The following is a 19,223-nucleotide window of genomic DNA, read 5'->3' as shown; positions in this document are numbered from 1 at the left end:
TGAGGTAATGCATTTTGGAAGGTCTAATGCAGGTAGGGAATATACGGTGAATGGTAGAACCCTCAAGAGTATTGAAAGTCAAAGAGATCTAGGAGTACAGGTCCACAGGTCACTGACAGGGGCAACACAGGTGGAGAAGGTAGTCAAGAAGGCATACGGCATGCTTGCCTTCATTGGCCGGGGCATTGAGTATAAGAATTGGCAAGTCATGTTGCAGCTGTACAGAACCTTAGTTAGGCCACACTTGGAGTATAGTGTTCAATTCTGGTCGCCACACTACCAGAAGGATGTGGAGGCGTTAGAGAGGGTGCAGAAGAGATTTACCAGAATGTTGCCTGGTATGGAGGGCATTAGCTATGAGGAGCGGTTGAAAAACTCGGTTTGTTCTCACTGGAATGAAGGAGGTTGAGGGGCGACCTGATAGAGGTCTACAAACTTGTGAGGGGCATAGACAGAGTGGATAGTCAGAGGCTTTTCCCCGGGGTAGAGGGGTCAATTACTAGGGGGCATAGGTTTAAGGTGAGAGGGGCAAGGTTTAGAGTAGATGTACGAGGCAAGTTTTTTTACGCAGAGGGTAGTGGGTGCCTGGACCTCGTTACCGGACGAGGTGGTGGAAGCAGGGACGATAGTGACATTTAAGTGGCATCCTGACAAATACATGAATAGGATGGGAATAGAGGGATACGGACCCAGGAAGTGTAGAAGATTGTAGTTTAGTCGGGCAGCATGGAGAGCCGAAGGGCCTGTTCCTGTGCTGTACATTTCTTTGTTCTTTTGTTCAGCGCCATTATTTCGAAGAACCCGAGGAGGCGATGGACTTTGCAAAGAGGCTAGGGCTGGTCCCGAGTTGAGGACTCTTGGACTCGTGTTGGAACTTTTAATTCTTTCTCTCTGGGTTCTGAGAGATGCCTGCATGTTTTTCATGCTTTTGTATCTTGGTTTTTATGTCTTTTTTGTCTTTTTTCTCTTCATGTCTCTTTTTCGCTTTTGTGTTGGGGTTTTGTTAGAAAAAGAGAATAGTTAGAATGGTTCGGATATGGGGGGTGTTTTGGGGGGAATTTTTGTGATCTCTTTCTGCGTTCGGATAGGAATGGTTGATAGTGCCTGCTATTTCGTTTTGTAGGACTTAAATTGCACAATTGTTGTAGTGGTCTCTGTCCTGTTTAGAGTATTTGTTCAAGGGCTGATTTGGGGAAGTGGTGTGGATGGGCCGGGGAGAGGGGAGCCAGGGAACAATAGGTGAGAGACTCGCTGGCGCCAGAGTTGGGAGCCACCAGGCTAGCTGGGTGGGCTAGTCAACGGAAGCCAGGTGGGGGGTGTTCATTTAGCTAGTTTATGGCAGGGGTTAGGTTATAGGGTGGTGTTGCTGGGGGGGGGGGGGGGGGGGGGGGGGAGGTCTGCTGACGATGATTAAAAATAGGGCATGGTAACAGCGAGGATATCAGGGGTGGAGGCGGCCAGGAGGCGGGCCAGAGGAAGCGCAGCACATGGCTTGGGGGCTGGCCAAAGAAAGGAGATGGCTGATCGGCAAGGGGAGAGGGGGGGTGGCGTGAGGTGCCCCCCGACCAGGCTGATCACCTGGAATGTTAGAGGGCTAAACGGGCCAGTCAAGAGAGCACGTGTGTTCGCGCATTTGCCGGTTTTGAAGGCGGACGTAGTCATGTTACAGGAGACTCATCTGAAAGTGGCTGACCAGGTCAGATTAATGAAGGGCTGGATTCGTCAGGTCTTCCATTCGAGGCTCGACACTAAGACCAGGGGGGTTGCGATCTTGATCAACAAGCGAGTCCAATTTGAAGTGGAGGGCACATTTGCGGACGGGGGTGGCAGATTTGTTACGGTTAGGGGTGAGCTCGAGGGGGTGAGAGTAGTCCTGGTCAACATATATGCCCCTAATTGGGATGACGTAGATTTTATTAAGAGGTTGCTGGAGAAGATCCCTGACTTGGACTCACGCAAACTGATCATGGATGGGGACTTTAACACATTTCTTGATCCTGGCCTGGACCGGTCGTGTTCAAGAACGGATAGGGTGCCAGCGATGGCAAAGGAACAGAGAGGGTTCATGAAGCAAATGGGGGAGCTGACCCATGGCGGTTTAGTCGGCCGTCGGCGAAGGAGTTTTCGTTCTATTCCCACGTCAACAAGGTGTATTCCCGAATCGATTTCTTTATCATGAGCAGGGACTTGCTGACAGGGATGACGGGTGCAGAATATTCAGTAATTACCATCACGGACCATGCTCTGCACTGGGTTGATCTGTAGATTTGGAAAGATAGCTTTCAGCGCCCACAATGGAGGCTGGAAGTTGGACTGCTGGCGGACAAGGCGGTGTGAGAGAGGCTGAGGAAATGCATGCAGAATTACCTGCAGGTAAATGATACTGGAGAAGTTTCAGCAGTGGTGCTCTGGGAGGCACTGAAGGCAGTGGTGAGAGGGGAGCAGATTTCAATCCGAGCCCACAGGAACAGGACAGAAACGGACCGACTGGCTGAGGAAATTTTACGGACGGACAGGAGCTATGCGGAGTCCCCGAGGCCAGAGTTACTTAGGAAACGACAGAGGCTGCAGACCGTGAAGTATGTCATTTCTTCCGAGATTCTTGTTCATATTTCAGTGTCTCCCAATTTTCAACCCGCGGTCCATCTTTAAGAGGCTGGATAAAATTATCCTGGGATTTGTTTGGGCGGGAAATTCCCCACGGGTGAGGAAGGCGATGCTCAAGAGGAACCGAGGGGAAGGGGGGAGCTGGTGTTGCCGAACTTTAGCAACTACTATTGGGCAACTAACATAGCCATGGTAAGGAAATGGATGGTGGGTACAGGGTCGGTTTGGGAGCGGATGGAGGCTGCTTCGTGCAGGGGCACCAGTTTGGCAGTCTTGGTTACGGCGCCTCTGCCGCCGGCACGATACTCCACCAGCCCTATAGTGGTGGCAGCTCTACGGATCTGGGGCTAGTGGAGGAGGCATATAGGGGAAGTGAGAGCATCAGAGAGCAATCTGCGGCAATCACCGATTTGCCCCGGGGAATATGGATGGTGGGTTTCAACTGTGGCGGAGAGCGGGGATTGCGAGGATGGGCGATCTGTTCCTGGAAGGGAGCTTCCCGAGCATGAGGGCGTTGGAGGAGAAGTTCAGGCTGGTGAGAGGGAATGATTTCAGGTACTTGCAGGTGCGGGATTTCGTACGCAGACTGGTACCATCCTTCCCACGCCTCCTACCAAGGAGAATCCAGGACAGGGTAGTTTCCAGAAGAGAGGTGGGAGAGGGGAGAGTCTGAGACATCTATAAAGAACTAATGGGGGCAGAGGAGGCACAGACCGAAGAACTGAAGCTTAAGAGGGAGGAGGGGGAAGAGATAGAGGTCGGCGTATGGTCAGACGCTTTGAGTAGAGTAAACACGACCGCAACTTGCGCCAGGCTCAGTCTGATCCAGTTCAAGGTCGTACATCAGGCCCATATGACGGTGGCCCGGATGAGCAAATTCTTTGGGCCGGAGGACCAGCGAATCATGTACACATGTTCTGGGCGTGTCCTAAACTCAGGGGGTACTGGCAGGGATTTGCAGACGTCATATCCCGAGTATTGAAGACTAGGGTAGCAATGAGTCCTGAGGTGGCACTTTTGGGGGTTTTGGAGGACCCGGGATTCCAGGAGGAGAAAGAGGCCGGCGTCTTGGCCTTTGCTTCCCTGGTAGTCCGGCGGTGAATACTGTTGGCATGGAGGGACTCAAAGCCCCCGAAGTCTGAAGTATGGCTATCGGACATGGCGAGCTTTCTCGGGCTGGAAAAAATTAAGTTTGCCTTGAGAGGATCGCTGTCAGGGTTCACCCGGTTACGTTCGCAACCATTTGTTGACTTCTTCACAGATAATTAATCGTCAGCAGGGGGGGGGGGGGGTTAGGGTAGCGTAGAGTAGGGGGTTGCTTAGGCAGGTTCTTGCGAGAGGGGAGCCGATGTTTGCATTATGTCTTGTTTGCTTTTTGTACACTACGGTATAATGTTGCTGTTTTATATGCCAAAAATACCTCAATAAAATTGTTTATTAAAAAAAACCAAGGATATGGGAATCAATGTGCCTCTCGCATTTGGGACCCACCAACAAAGGCCTAAACCTTTCACCCACCTCCCTCAATGGTGCCATTCTATTCTATGATTAAAGGAAGGATACAATACAACCAGTTGATTAGAAGAGAAAAAGACTGATAATTAGCTCGCGTTGCAAGTATTTTTATTGAAGTGTTTCATTTATAACAAACAAGCAAAATATACAATAGCCACATGTTAAAAACAGATATTTACAACAGGATAGAAAATTAAAAAAATAAACACCCATATTCCGGGTATAGTGGAAAGACTTGTTTTTGTAGTCGTGTGGATGCTACAGCCCCCCCCCCTCCCCGTCGCTCATCCCCACCCCATTCACTTGATTTTTCCTCCAGCCCCTCTCCACAATCCTTCCTTGCCCAACACCCCCCCCTCTCCCCACATCTCTCTCTCTCCCCCCCCCCCCCTCTCCTGGCTTTTCTTCCTCCCCCTCCCCTCCCCCCCCCCCGGCTTTTCCTCACTTTTCTTCCTCCCCCCCCCCCCCTCCCCTGGCTTTTCTTCCCCCTCCCACCACCACTGCTGTCTGAAAGCAAAATAGCAGAATTTGTTAATAACAGAATAAAGTTTGGGTGGCATGGTGGTTAGCACTGCTACCTCACGGCGCCGAGGACCCGATTTCAATCCCAGCCCTGGGTCACTGTACATGTGGCGTTTGTACATTCTTCCCCATGTCTGCATGGGTTTCCCCCCACAACCCAATGATGTGCAGAGTAGGTGGATTGGCCACATAAATTGCCCCTTAATTGGAAAAAAAATAATTTGGTACTCTAAATTTATTTTTTTTTAAATAAAAACATCCTCTGATTAGGCACGTTACAGCCTTCTGGATCCGATGTTGTGAACTCTCTCCTCCACCTTCACCTCATTTTTGTAATTTCTATCAATTTATTTTAATTTCCTCCATCCATCTGTTTTTGCCTCACCATTGTTAGCCCCCCCCCCCCATCCCACCAGGAACATCTGTTTCCTGGTCCTAGTTGTCCTTTGGCACACTGCTTACCTTTGTTCTGCTATTAACACATTCTAACATGCGTGGCACAGTGGTTAGCACTGCTGCCTCTCAGCTCCAGGGGCCGAGCTTCAGTTTCGGCCTTGGGCGACTGTCTGTGTAGAGTTTGCACTTTCTCCCAGTGTCTGCGTGGGTTTCCTCCAGGTGATCTGGTTTTCCCCCCCACAGTCCAAAGGTGCTGGTTTGGTGGATTGGCCATGCTAAAGTGCCCCTTTGTGTCCAAAACGGTTAGGTGGGGTTACTGGGATCAGGGTGGAGGCATGGACTAAACTTAAGTAGGGTGCTCTTTCCAAGGGACGACACACACACGCACGCACGCACGCACACACGCACACACAGCCAGATATCACCAAGGGACAATGGGTAGGTGAGGCAAAGGTGATGGTCACAAACAGATCTGATGGTCATTGTTGATACAGTTGGTCAGGTAACAGTAAAACCAAGCAAGGGAAGTCCCATTGAGTTTGACAACAGATGAGAAGTGCTGGAGGATAGTATAGCCACCAATGTCAAAAGCTGCAGAGAAATCCCAGGTGAAGGGAAAATGTGCCAAGTAACGGATGATGCCAATTGTGGCTTTCGTTAGAGGCTGAATGGAGAATTTTTTTTTTTTTTTTAATTTTTCCAATTAAGGGACAATTTAGCGTGGTCATGGGCTGTGGTAGCACACTGGTTAGCACTGTGGCTTCACAGCGCCAGGGTCCCAGGTTCGATTCCGGCTTGGGTCACTGTCTATGCGGAGTCTGCACATTCTCCGTGTCTGCGTAGGTTTCCTCCGGGTACTGCGGTTTCCTCCCACGAGTCCCGAAAGACACGCTTGTTTGGTGAATTGGACATTCTGAATTTCCCTCAGTGTATCCGAACAGGTGCCGGAATGTGGCGACTAGGGGCTTTTCACAGTAACTTCATTGCAGTGTTAATGTAAGCCTACTTGTGACAATAAAGATTATCTACCCTGCACTTCTTTGGGTTGTGGTGAGAGACCCATGCAGACACGGGGAGAACTTGCAAACTCCACACGGACAGTGACCCGGGGCTGGGATCTAACCCGGGTCCTTGGCGCCATGAGGTCGTCTCAAGAAAGTTAAATTTATTTATTAACTACAAGAAATACGTGCATATATACTGTAAAAGGTTCAAACTAGACGTTATCTCTTACTTGCTTGTGCACACAGCTCTGTCCAACATTAGACTGTCTCCTTGGTGCAGGTTCTCTTACAAGCACTGTGTGGACAGTACTGTACTCAGTCCCTCATTAAGTATATGTGCCAGACCCTTAGACTACATCTTGCCCCATCTCCCGCCACCCCCAAGTTTTTGTTCCATACGTTCCTCTCATTTACCCAATGCATTTACATTATTATTACGACCCCATATGTTCAGGTAGTTTGGAGGTCTTATAACCCTTTCATATCTCGTCACTACTGTCAAGAGGGGTGGGATATTGCAGGCAAACTCTGTTGACTTGAAGATTGTCCTTGCATCTGGATATATTTGTATTCTCTTTATCCATTCTTAGGTATTGAATCGCTCTTTGTCGATTTGGCAGTAGTGGTGATGGGTAATTTTTATTCCATCTCATTTCTTGTGTGGTTGACGAACCTTTGCATGTGGCGAACTGTCTATAGAATCCCTACAGTGTAGAGGGAGGCCATCCGGCCCATCCGAGTCTGCATCAACCCTCCGAAAGAGCACTCTACCTAGGCCCACTCCCCTGCCCTATCCTCATAATCCCGTGCACATTGATCATGGCCCATCCACCTAACCTGCACATCTTTGAAAATTAAGGGAATTTAACATGGCTAATCCACCTAACCTGCACATCTTTGGACTGTGGGAGCAACCGGAGGAAACCCACGCAGACACTGGAAGAACATGCATACTCCACACAGTCACCCAAGGCTGGAATCGAACTCAGGTCCTTGGCACTGTGATGCATCACTGCTTACCACTGTGCCGCCGTGCAGTGGAGAGCTGCTACTTGGTTCCAGCGCTGTGGCGCTTGCCATACTGGCCGAGATTTGCAGCGTTTGCTCTGTGGTGATAGTGTTGACCTCATCAACACTCAGAGTCAAAGGCCGAGGCTCCTCTTGGCTGCTCTGTTGTTTATCCTCCACTGAGGAGTCATGGCAATCATCTGAGTGGCTGGCTGATCCCACAATGAGGGCTTTCGAGCACCTGCAACGAAAATGGACAAACCTATTTTGCAATGAAAGAAAAGACTGTTCAGAGCTAAAGTCCCAGTTGCGCTGCTCTTTCCTCTTTTGAGCTCCTGGAACATTGCAGTTCTGTACAGTTGATGGGCGTGGTTGCTGAGACACATTTTCTGCCATTTTGAGAAGATTCAGGACTGCACAGGCATCTCTGCTCAAGAGAAAAAAAGACTGGTTATGGCTGACGTACATCAGCTTGAAGATTTGTTTGCTGCCATACGTTAATGGTTCCAGTGCCATACGTTAATGGTTCCAGAATCATGCTGGAAATCCAGATGTCTCATAGGACTGTAAAGTCCAACTTAAAGTTAGTGAAATGGCCGTGTAACAAATGAAAATCCAGGATCTTTGAGCTCACTCAAGAAGCATGGCTGTGTGTCCTCTTGGTGTGCAGTCTCGACCTCATGGATCATCTTTGGGTCTTCTATGCATCTAGGTGTTTTGGCCTTGTACAGTTGGCCGAAGTGTCCGATTCGGTCAATTTGAAAGCACTGGGCTGAAATGGAAGGACATTAAATATCGCCTATGGAGGTACTTCGCTACACAGCGCTGACATGGTCACTCTGGTTGGTTAAGGTATTGCTTCCCTTGGCCTGGAGTGTCCCTGTTTCTGTGATGTTTAACAAACTACCCAGTGGGCATTATTTTGGCCTCCAATTTACTTTTCCTCCTAAAATGGACTTCTACTGCACAGAGTTTAGACTGCCTAACAAGCTGGATAGCTTTCTTGAGGGTTAAATCTTCCTTCGCTTGCATCATGTCGGAGAGTTTGTCGTCTGCTACTCCTACAACTACTCTATCCCTGAGAAGTTAAGATTTTAGATCTCTATAATCACAACCTCCAGCAATCCTGTACAAGTTGTTAACGAATGAGTCGACAGGTTCGCCTGGCTGCTGGACATGCTTAGTAAATTTAGCTGACTTCACCGTTTCAGCATCATGCTTTAGGATCGTGAAAGCATTGAATCCTGGCCTTTGCTGGTTCTTAAAGCTGATTATTTAGTCATAATTCTTCCAAACCAATAAATATTTTTCCTCCCTTTTCTTCTCAAACTTCAGCTTTGTTAAGAGTCATCCAGATTCGAAATGTTAGCTCCCTTCTCTGTCCACAAATGCTGTCAAACCTGCTGAGATGGTCCAGTATTTTGTTTTTGTTCCTGGTAGTCTTAAGTAGGTTAACTGTATGTATTTATTATTTTCAGGAATTATGTGTATATATATAAATATATATTATACTGTAATGGGTTCAAGCTAGGAATTGTCTTCGTGTTTGCTTGTGCACACAGTTCTGTCCAACACCAGACTGACCCTTAGGTGCAGGTCATTCGTTCTCTTGCATCACTGTGTGGGCAGTCATATACTCAGTGCCAGGTGAATCCTATTAGTGCCAGACCCTTATACTGCAGGCTCCATGCTCAAGGACTTTGGAAACAAAAGGGAGATTGAAGAAGGGGAGTAGAGTAGAGGGGTTAAGATGATCTTTTTAAAAGAAATGCAATTTTGAAAGGCTTTTTTTTTTTTTAAAGCACACAACAATGCCTGAACAGAGAGAATCATTTTCAATAGCAGTAAGGAAGAGAAATGTGGTCAGCAGTATTGTGGTCAAAGGAGCAGGAGATGGGTCTCGTGGATGAGGACAGCTCAGAGAAAGCACGAGGGGAGAGAAACCAGAGCCTGTGGATTTGAATTGATGCACATAGGGAAGCAACAGTGGCAGCTGAATCAACAGTCTTGGGTGATAAACAAGGCCATGAGCTCCTCACATTTGCTGGAGACACGAGTGGAAGGGGTAGAGGAAATAAATAAAAGCAGACAGGTGGCTTTGGAAAAATGAATACAGGTACCACAACCATTGCTGTCCAAAATGATGCAGTCACCATAAATAGCTTGGAATGCAACGGTATTCATCATATTTCCAGCTTTGGTGAACAAGTAGGATTTTATCACAAGAAGCTCTTACTGTACTTCTTTCAACTTAATCTATAGTATTCGCTGCTCACAATGTGGCCTCCACCACTGGGGAGACCAACCGCAGACTAGGTGTCCGCTTTGCAGAACACCTTTGTTCAGTACACAAGCATGACTCCGACCTCCCGGACGCTTGCTGTTTCAATTCACCACCTCGTTCTCACCCTCACATTTCTGTCTCGGCCTGCAGTGATGCCCAGTGCAAACTGGACGAACAGCGCCTCACCTTCCAATTAGGCACTTTACAACCTTCTGTGTTCAACAACTTCAGACTATGAACCTTGTCCTCCATTTTGTATTGTTTTTTTGTATACTTGTGCCAGTCTGTATCTTGTTCTCAAGTTTTGCTTCAGACAGCACTGACTTTTATTCTGTTTTTTTTTTATAAAAGAGCACCCAATTCTTTTTTTCCAATTAAGGAGTAATTAAGCATGGCCAATTCACCTACCCTGATCATCTTTTTGGGCTGTGGGGGTGAGACCTATGCAGACACAGGGAGAATGTGCAGATTCGACACGGACAGGGACCCGGGGCTGGGACCGAACCCGGGTCCTCGGTGCCATGAGGTAGCAGTGCTAATCACCGTGCCTCCCAACCTTTATTCGGTTATTAACACATTTTGCTATTTTGCTTTCAGACAGCACTGGCCTTTAATTGACTTATGAACACGTACTCTGTACCAATTCTTTGTTCCTTTGCTACTAAAATTCCCATTTCCTTGGCTTTTTGATCCAATGATATCTTTGTAAATTAATCTCCCTCGCTCTCAAACCTATCCCTGGCCTTTCCTTTTTGCTCCACCTAACCCACCAGTTTTTCAGTAGCATAAAACCCATCACATCATTGGACTCGAAATAGAAACAGAAAATGCTAGAGATTTTCAGCAGGTTTGGCAACATCTGTGGAGAGAAGCTCAATTAATATTTCAGGTGAAAGGAAAGGTAGTTGACCTGAAATATTAACTGTTTCTCTCCAGGGATGCTGCCAGACTGAGTTTTTCTCTCACACTGTTTTTATTATAGCTCTTCAAATAAAAGTGGTACTCTACGTATTCACTCCTGATGCTCTTAAAGCTGTGCTGCACACAGGTGGTTAAAATGCAACTTTAATTTTCTTCAGTCATTGGATAAAGGCACTGCTCCCAAGACCAGCATTTAGTGCCCATTCCTAGGCAAGTTCCAGACAGACCTATACAACGTGAATTAGCATGGCTGAAATTTTTTTTTTTTTTTTTTTTTAAAACCTTCTACATAACTAATATAACACAACAAATACATTTCCAAAGCATTTTTTGCAGAAAAATTACTTTTAAAAATATGCAGTGTACGTTATTTTGCACACAGCACGATCCCAGAAATGCCAATGACATGTTAACTTATTTTTGGTATTGTTAATTAAGAAGTTCTGACCAGAACATCAGAGCTTCACATTTCGAAAGCCATCAGAACTAGCGTGGACAGAGGGAAACTCAGTTTACTGTTTGCCACCAAAATATTTGTCTGTGCACTTGAAGGATTACTTGCAAGTGATGGCATCCCAATGTGCCTGCTGTTTGTATTCTTCTAATCTAAGGCGTGGAGATTATGGAAGTTGTCAAAGAAGCCTTTATGAATTGCTGCAGTGCATCCTGTAGACGCGGCCACAATGCATCAATCGAGGAGGTAACTTTGTCCTGGATAGCATTGAGATTCCGGCAAGTGGGGACTCGGGAAGCAGATCACATGCCACAGAATAGGGTGGGGCCTTACCCTAGGTAGAGTATCCTTTCAGAGGGTAGCAGGGTAGCACATTGTGGCTTCACAGCGCCAGGATCCCAGGTTCGATTCCCCGCTGGGTCACGTTCTCCCCGTGTCTGCTTGGGGTTTCCTCCGGGTGCTCCGGTTTCCTCCCACTGTCCAAAGATGTGCAGGTTAGGTGGATTACATAGAACATACAGTGCAGAAGGAGGCCATTCGGCCCATCGTGTCTGCACCAACCCACCCAAGCCCTCATTTCCACCCTATCCCCGTAACCCAATAACCCCTCCTAATCTTTTTGGTCACTAAGGGCAATTCATCATGGCCAATCAACCTAACCTGCACGTCTTTGGACTGTGGGAGGAAACCGGAGCACCCGGAGAAAACCCACGCAGACACGGGGAGAACATGCAGATTCCGCACAGTGACCCAGCGGGGAATCGAACCTGGGACCCTGGCGCTGTGAAGCCACAGTGCTATTCACTTGTGCTACCGTGCTGCCCGTGGTCATGCTAAATTGCCCTTAGTGTCCAAAAAGATTAGGAGGGGTTATTGGGTTATGGGGATAGGGTGGAAGTGAGGGCTTAAGTGGGTCGGTGCAGACTCGATGGGCCGAATGGCCTCCTTCTGCACTGTATGTTCTAAATTCCCAATTTCTAACTTGTTCTTGTGGCCACAGTTACTAGTAGATCTATGTTGAGTTCCTGGCAAATGTTTGGGTGGGAGACTCATAATAACCCCATTGAACATCGATGGAAATTGTTAGAATCACTACACTGTAGGAGGCCTTCAGCCCATTGAGTCTAGACCGACCCTCTGAAAGGGTACACTGAAAGGGTAAGGCCCGACCCTATCCTCTTAATCCAGTAACACCACCTAACCTCTAACCTTCTGGACACAAAGAGACAATTGATCATGGCCAATCCACCTCAGCTGCACATCTTTGGACTGTGGGAGGAAACCAGGGCACCTGGAGGAAACCCACGCAGATACGAGGAGAACGTGCAAACTCCACACAGTCACCCAAGGCCGGAATGAAACCCAGGTCCCTGGAGCTGTGAGGCAGCAGTGCTAACCACTGTGTCACCATGCCGCCCTTTTTTTGCCACAAATTAGATTCTCTCTTGTTGGATATCGTAATTGCCAGGCACCTCTGTGGTCCAAATGTTACTTTCCACTTATCAGCCCAAGCCTGAATACCGTGGACTGCTTCATTTTTTGAGGAGTTGTGAATGGAATTAAAGACTGTGCAGCCAGAGAAAATGTTCACTTCTGATTTATGATGGAACAACTGAAAATGGTTGGGTCTACAACACGCCATGAGCTCTTACAACGATATCCTGAGGCGGAGTAGATTGGCCTCAAACAAACAAAAGCATCTTCCTTTGTACCAGGTATGGCAGCAGCCAGTGCTGAACTCAGAACAACCGCAGCAATGTATCATAAATACATCATATGAGTGGTATTCAATCTAGTAGTTTAATAACAGTTAATAGCAGTTTCAATATTTAAATAGAGAGAGATTGCTGAATTCTGAGGTACAGAGGAATCTGGGTATCCCGGTACATGAATCACAAAGAATTAGGGGCGGCACAGTGGCGCACTGGTTAGCACTGGGACTGCGGCACTGAGGACCCGGGTTCATATCCCGGCCCTGGGTCACTGTCTGTGTGGAGTTTGCACATTCTCCCCATGTCTGCGTGGGTTTCACTCCCAGAACCCAAAGGTGTGCAGGTTAGGTGGATTGGCCACGCTAAATTGCCCCTTAATTGGAGAAAAAGTAATTGGGGACTGGAAATTTTTTTTTAAATTAGTATGTAGGTGTAGAATGTGATTAGGAAGGCAAATATAAAGTCATGTTCCTGAGAGAACAAAAGATAAGTATGGGAAGTTTCGGGAGCCTTGGATAACGAGGGATTTTGTGAACTTCTCAATAAAAAAGGAGACTTTTGTATGGTCTAGAAGGGTGGGGACAGTCGAAGCCCTTGAGAAATATAAAGAAAGTAGGAAGATACTGAAGCAAAAAATTAGGAGGGCTAGGAAGGGTCATGAAAAATCCTTGGCAAGTAGGATTAAGATGAATCCCAAAGCTTTTTATTCATATGTAAAAAGCAAGAGGGTGGCCAGGGAAAGGATTGGACCACTTAAGGACAGTGGGGGGAATCTATGGGCAGGACTCTCCAAAATGGAGGCAAAGTGTTCGCGCCGCTGAGGTTCACGGCAGTGAGAAACAGCCCCTATCCCGACCGATTCAGGGCCCCGATAATGGGCTAGGTGCGGCGCCGCGTCATTTACGCGCGCCAGGCCTTGGCGCCACCTAAAGGCGGCGCCGCATACATGACGCGTCCGGCGCCGTATAACTGCCGTCACCCGCGCATTCGTGGTTGCCGTCCTCTCCGATTCCGCCCCGCAAGAAGATGTCAGACGGATCTTGCGGGGCGAAAGGAGGTCCTCCTTCAGAGAGGACAGCCCGACGATCGGTGGGCACCGATCGCAGGCCACACCCCATTTCCGCCCCCCCCCCCCCCCCCCCCGGTGCAGGATCCCTCCATCCCCCCCCGGCAGGCCACCTCCCCCAGCGTTCCCGCGCTGTTCCCGCCGGCAGCGACCAGGTGTGGACGGCGCCGGGGGGGAACCCGCCGTTTAGGGCTGGCCGCTCGGCCCATCCGGGCCTGAGAATAGCAGGGGTGCCGGAGAATCGCCATTTTGGGTGTCTCGGGCGATTGTCCGGCCTTCACCACACGAGACTCGACGGGGCCGTTCTCGCCGCTTGGGAAAATCGCGGTAGGGCATCGGACCGGCGTCGCGGGAAAATTTGGCAACCCAGGCGATTCTCCCAACCGGCGCGGGAGCGGAGAATCGCGCCCTACGTGTTGAGCCAGAGGAAATGGGCGAGGTACTAAATGAATATCTTGCATCAGTGTTAACCCAAGAAAGGGACTTTGTGGAACTGATTCTTGGGTAGGGTGTGTGGACAGTCTGGATCATGTTAACATCGAAAAGGAGGTGGTAGGGGGGTCTTTTAAAAGATATTAAGGTAGATAAGTCTCCTGAGCCGGATGGGATTTACCCCAGAATACTGAGGGGAGCAAGGGAGGAAATTGCTGGGGCCTTGACTGACATCTTTGTATCCTCATTGGCTACAGGTGATATCCCAGAGGACTGGAGAATAACTAATGTGATTCCGCTGTTTAAGAAAGTAGCAGTGATAATCCTGGAAACTATAGGCTGGTGAGCCTCACGTCAGCAGTTGGTAAATTACTGGAGAGAATTCTCAGGGACAGGATTTATACCCATTTGGAAACAAATGGACTCATAAGCAATAGACAGCATGGTTTTGTGAAGGGGAGGTCATGCCTCACTAACCTAATCAAGTTTTTTCAGGAGGTGACAAAGATCATTGATGAGGGAAGGGCGGTGGATGGTGTTTACATGGACTTCAGTAAAGCCTTTGACAAGGTGCTTCATGACAGACTGGTACAAAAGGTGAAGTCACACTGGATCAGAGGGGATGTGGTAAGATGGATGCAGAAGTGGGCAGAACGGTAGCATTGTGGATAACACAATAGCTTCACAGCTCCAGGGTCCCAGGTTCGATTCTGGCTTGGGTCACTGTCTGTGCGGAGTCTGCACATCCTCCCAGTGTGTGCGTGGGTTTCCTCCGGGTTCTCCGGTTTCCTCCCACAGTCCAAAGATGTGCAGGTTAGGTGGATTGGCCATGATAAATTGCCCTTAGTGTCCAAAATTGCCCTTAAGTGTTGGGTGGGGTTACTGGGTTCTGGGGATAGGGTGGAGGTGTTGACCTTGGGTAGGGTACTTTTCCGGGGGCCGGTGTAGACTCGATGGGCCGAATGGCCTCCTTCTGCACTGTAAATTCTATGATGATATAACTATGAGAACTGGTTCGGTCACAGAAGGCAAAGGGTAGTAGTAGACGGGTGTTTTTCTGAATGGAAGGTTGTGACTAGTGGTGTTCCACAGGGATCTGTGCTGGGGCCTCTGTTATTTGTAGTGTATATAAACGATTTGTAGGAAAATGTAGCCGGTCTGATTAGTAAGTTTGCGGATGACACCAAGGTTGGTGGAGTGGCAGATAGTGTTGAGGATTGTCAGAAGATACAGCAGGACATAGATAGGTTGGAGATTTGGGCAGAGAAATGGCAAATGGAGTTTAATCCAGACAAATGTGAGGTAATGCATTTTGATAGGTCTAACATCGAGGGGAAAGATACCGTAAATGGTAAAACTCTTAGGAATATAGAACAGCAGATAGATATGGGCATGCAGGTCCACAGATCTTTGAAGGTGGCAACACAAGTGGACAGGGTAGTCAAGAAAGCATATGGAATGCTTGCATTCATTGGATGGGCCATAGAGTATAAAAACTGGCAAGTCATGCTACAGTTGTATAGAATCTTGGTAAGGCCACACTTGGGATATTGCGCACAATTCTGGTTGCCACACTACCAGAAGGATATAGAGGCTTTGGAGAGGGTGCAGAGGAGGTTTACCATGATGTTGCCCGGTCTGGAGGGTGTTATCTATGTGGAGAGGGCGAGTAGACTCGGACTGTTTTCATTAGAAAGACGGAGGTTGAGGGGTGGCCTGATAGAGGTCTACAAGATTATGAGGGGCATGGATAGAGAGGATGGAGGGGTCAGTCTTTCCCAGGATGGAGGGGTCAGTCACCACGTGGCATAGGTTTAAGGTCCATGGGGTAAAGTTTAGAGGAGATGTGCGAGGCAGGTTTTTTACGCAGAGGGTGGTGAGTGCCTGGAATGCATTGCCAGGGGAGGTTGTGGAAGCAGATACATTAATGGCGTTCAAAAGGCATCTTGACAAACACATGGATAGGATGGGTATAGAGGGATATGGCACAAGGAAGTGCTGAGGGTTTTGGTAAAGGTTGGTATCATGACCAGTACAGGTTTGGAGGACCGAAGGGCCTGTTCTTTGAAATGTTGTTTGTTGCAAGGCAAATGGAATATAAATGTAAGGATGTGTTACTACAGCTGTACAGGGCACTGGTGAGATCACATCTTTAGTACTCTCTACAGTTTTGGTCTCTTTATTTAAGAAAGGATAGAAAAGGTTCACTCGACTGGGTTGGAAAGGTTGAAAAGGTTGGGCCTGTAGCTATTGGAGTTAAGAAGAATAAGGGGCAATCTTATTGAAACATACAACATCCTGAGGGAACTTGACAGGGAGATGCTGAAACAAATGTTTCCCCTTATGGGAGAGACTAGAACTAGGGGACACAGTTTAAAAGTAAGGGCCCCCTCATTTAAGACAAATTTGGATACTTTTTTTTCTCTCCGAGGGTTTGTGTGTCTATGGAACCTTCATCCCCAGAGTGCCGAGTTGGCAGGGTCCTGAATAATTGTTAACACAGTGATAGCTAGATTCTTGACTAACAAGGGAACCAAAGTTCTCAGGGATTGTCAGGAATGTAGATTTGAGGCCACAATCGGATCGGCCATGATCTTATCATGAGGGACAGCACGGTAGCATAGTGGTTAGCACAATTGCTTCACAGCTCCAGGGTCCCAGGTTCGATTCCTGGCTTGGGTCACTGTCTGTGCGGAGTCTGCACGTTCTCCCCGTGTGAGAGTGGGGTTCCTCCGGGTGCTCCGGCTTCCTCCCAGTCCAAAGATGTGCAGGTTAGGTGGATTGGTTATGCTAAATTGCCCTCAGTATCCAAAATTGCCCTTAGTGTTGGGTGGGGTTACTGGGTTATGGGGATAGGGTGGAGGTGTGGGCTTGGGTAGGGTGCTCTTTCAAAGAGCCGGTGCAGACTCGATGGGCCAAATGGCCTCCTTCTGCACTGTAAATTCTATGATTTTATTAAATGACGGAGCAAGCTCATGGGCTAAATGGTGTGCTCCTAATTCGTATGATCGTACAATGTAATTGTCAATTCCTTCCCACCTCCTTTGATAGATCGGAGGAACCTGCTTGAATTTGTAAGATTTTAAATATAATTCATTAGACCCCCTCCCTTTGCTGGCCCAGCTCCACATCTAATTTTTTTGATTCATACTTTTATTATTAGTTAAGGGTTATGTAGACTCAAAACAGAATACAATGTTTTGATTGGTTGTCTATATTTTAGCCACATTTACATATGGTAGATGATTATTCCTAACCATATTTTGTAATTATTCATGGCTACAGTTTTATAATGGTGAAGCAAATAATCTCTGCACAGTGCAACTATCTACATCAGGCTCAAGTCAACCCACCAGTTAGATGCACTAGAAGGCGTCAGAGGGTTGTACGTTGTAAAGTTTTAAATAAACACATTGCAGTAAACAGACTAATGTTGCATTTTACTGTTTGAAGATTTGGCTTAATTTAAACCCACGACTTGGCCTGTTACAAAACACGTATATAAACCGGGAATCAATGCAAACATCTTGTTTACAAGGACGAATTGGGTTTGTGAAGTCGAAAGCATACAATGAATGTCAGGAGACCATTCACATGTGCAAAAAACTTTCCCTCTTCAACTTATTTGAAATTTGCTACCTGCCATGATTGGATGCTAAACTGCAGTGTTCTTTTAATTCGGCTGGAGACAGGGAACCGGTTAAAGACCCCCAGAGGTTGATCACAGTACCGTGAATTATCTTTTGCAATGTTACTGATCCAAGACAACAACAAAAACAAACCCTCTCTCTCCCTCTCCCGATTTCTGATACTCACCTGCCACCGGTTGTCCTCTCCTGGGACATTGCAGCCATCGCGGGGGGATGGCACTGTTTGACATGCTGATATTTCACACCCAGCACCGGCCGCCGCCAGCAGCTGCAGCAGGAGGAAGAAAAACGTCGCCGCCCAGTTGTTGCCGACGTCTCCCGCCCTCACAACCAGAGGCGAGTCCCCGGCTCGAAGGCCCCAAACGCTCGGTCACCTCCCGCGTCTTCCCCTATCCCGGCACGGATTGTTGTTATTGTTTCAAATGTTCACCAGCCGAGGAAACGCCTGCGAACGCGGGTCGGTGGCTCCAAGGAGTGAGGGCGGCCCGACCGCGGCAGCTTCTTTAATCGGATGGCACTGACCGGTTACACGCCGCTGAGCACCCGAGGGCCAACAGTCCGCGCCCCCCTCATGCTGTGCGTGCGTGCTCGCCGCCGGCGTGCGCTCCCCGGCGTCAGCAGGATTCTTCCTTGCCTCGTTGGGCTGCAGCAGTGATATGTCCCAGAAGTGCCCTCCCTCTGCCCGTGAGGATAATAATCTTTATTAGTGTCACAAGTAGACTTACATGAACACTGCAATGAAGTTACTGTGAAAATCCCCTAGTCGCCACACTCCCGACTCCTGTTCGGGTACACAGGGAGAATTCACAATGTCCAAATGACCCAACACCTTTCGGGACCTGTGGGAGGAAACCGGAGCACCCGGAGGAAACCCACGCAGACACAGGGAGAACGTGCAGACTCCACACACCCATCATCTTGGTGTTTTCCACCTTTACTCACGCATCTGCACTTGCCTGAAGAATTCATTGGTTGGACATGTTTTATTAATAAGCAATAAAAATTTTTAAAGAAGTACGATTAATATAGAACTTGGGCAAAAAAAACAAAGTAAATATATGACCTAACTAATATTGTTCACATTATCCATCAAGCACTCTGGTCTCTACAGTATCCCTGGTCACAGGGGGTCTCAAGCCAGCCAGCAGACATAGATCAGAGAATTTACAGTGCAGAAGGAGGCCATTCGACCAATCGAGTCTGCACCAGCCCTTAGAAAGAGCACCCCACTTAAGCCCACGCCTCCACCCTATCCCCGTAACTCATGTTGCTCTTTTATCTGAACCACAAGACGCAAATACATTCCTTGTATTGGACAAATGACCACACAACAGTATATTAGTTCAATTATAAGACATAGGAGCGGAAGTAAGGCCATTCGGCCCATCGAGTCCACTCCGCCATTCAATCATGGCTGATTTCAACTCCATTTACCCGCTCTCTCTCCATAGCCCTTAATTCCTCGAGAAATCAAGAATTTATCAACTTCTGTCTTAAAGACACTCAACGTCCCGGCCTCCACCGCCCTCTGTGGCAATGAATTCCACAGACCCACCACTCTTTGGCTGAAGAAATTTCTCCTCATCTCTGTTCTAAAGTGACTCCCTTTTATTCTAAGGCTGTGCCCCCGGGTCCTAGTCTCCCCTGCTAAT

General features: G+C 48.0%; 1 protein-coding gene across 2 annotated transcripts in view; it reads right to left on the bottom strand.

Moving 5' to 3' along the window:
* rngtt (RNA guanylyltransferase and 5'-phosphatase) overlaps nt 1–18,382 on the bottom strand; it is a 520,247-nt gene extending 501,865 nt beyond the window's left edge. Inside the window, exon 1 of one of the 2 annotated variants that reach the window (XM_072499776.1) lies at nt 17,738–18,382. In XM_072499776.1, coding sequence (XP_072355877.1) covers nt 17,738–17,801 — 64 coding nt within the window. In that variant the 5' untranslated portion in view covers nt 17,802–18,382. The remainder of the gene's footprint in view (nt 1–17,737) is intronic. The other variant, XM_072499775.1, reaches the window with a different exon arrangement.
* Nucleotides 18,383–19,223: the final 841 nt, after the last annotated feature.

The sequence above is a fragment of the Scyliorhinus torazame genome, chromosome 4 (assembly GCF_047496885.1).
Source record: "Scyliorhinus torazame isolate Kashiwa2021f chromosome 4, sScyTor2.1, whole genome shotgun sequence".
NCBI classification, from domain to species: domain Eukaryota; kingdom Metazoa; phylum Chordata; class Chondrichthyes; order Carcharhiniformes; family Scyliorhinidae; genus Scyliorhinus; species Scyliorhinus torazame.
This window is presented reverse-complemented; position numbering and strand designations above follow the sequence as displayed.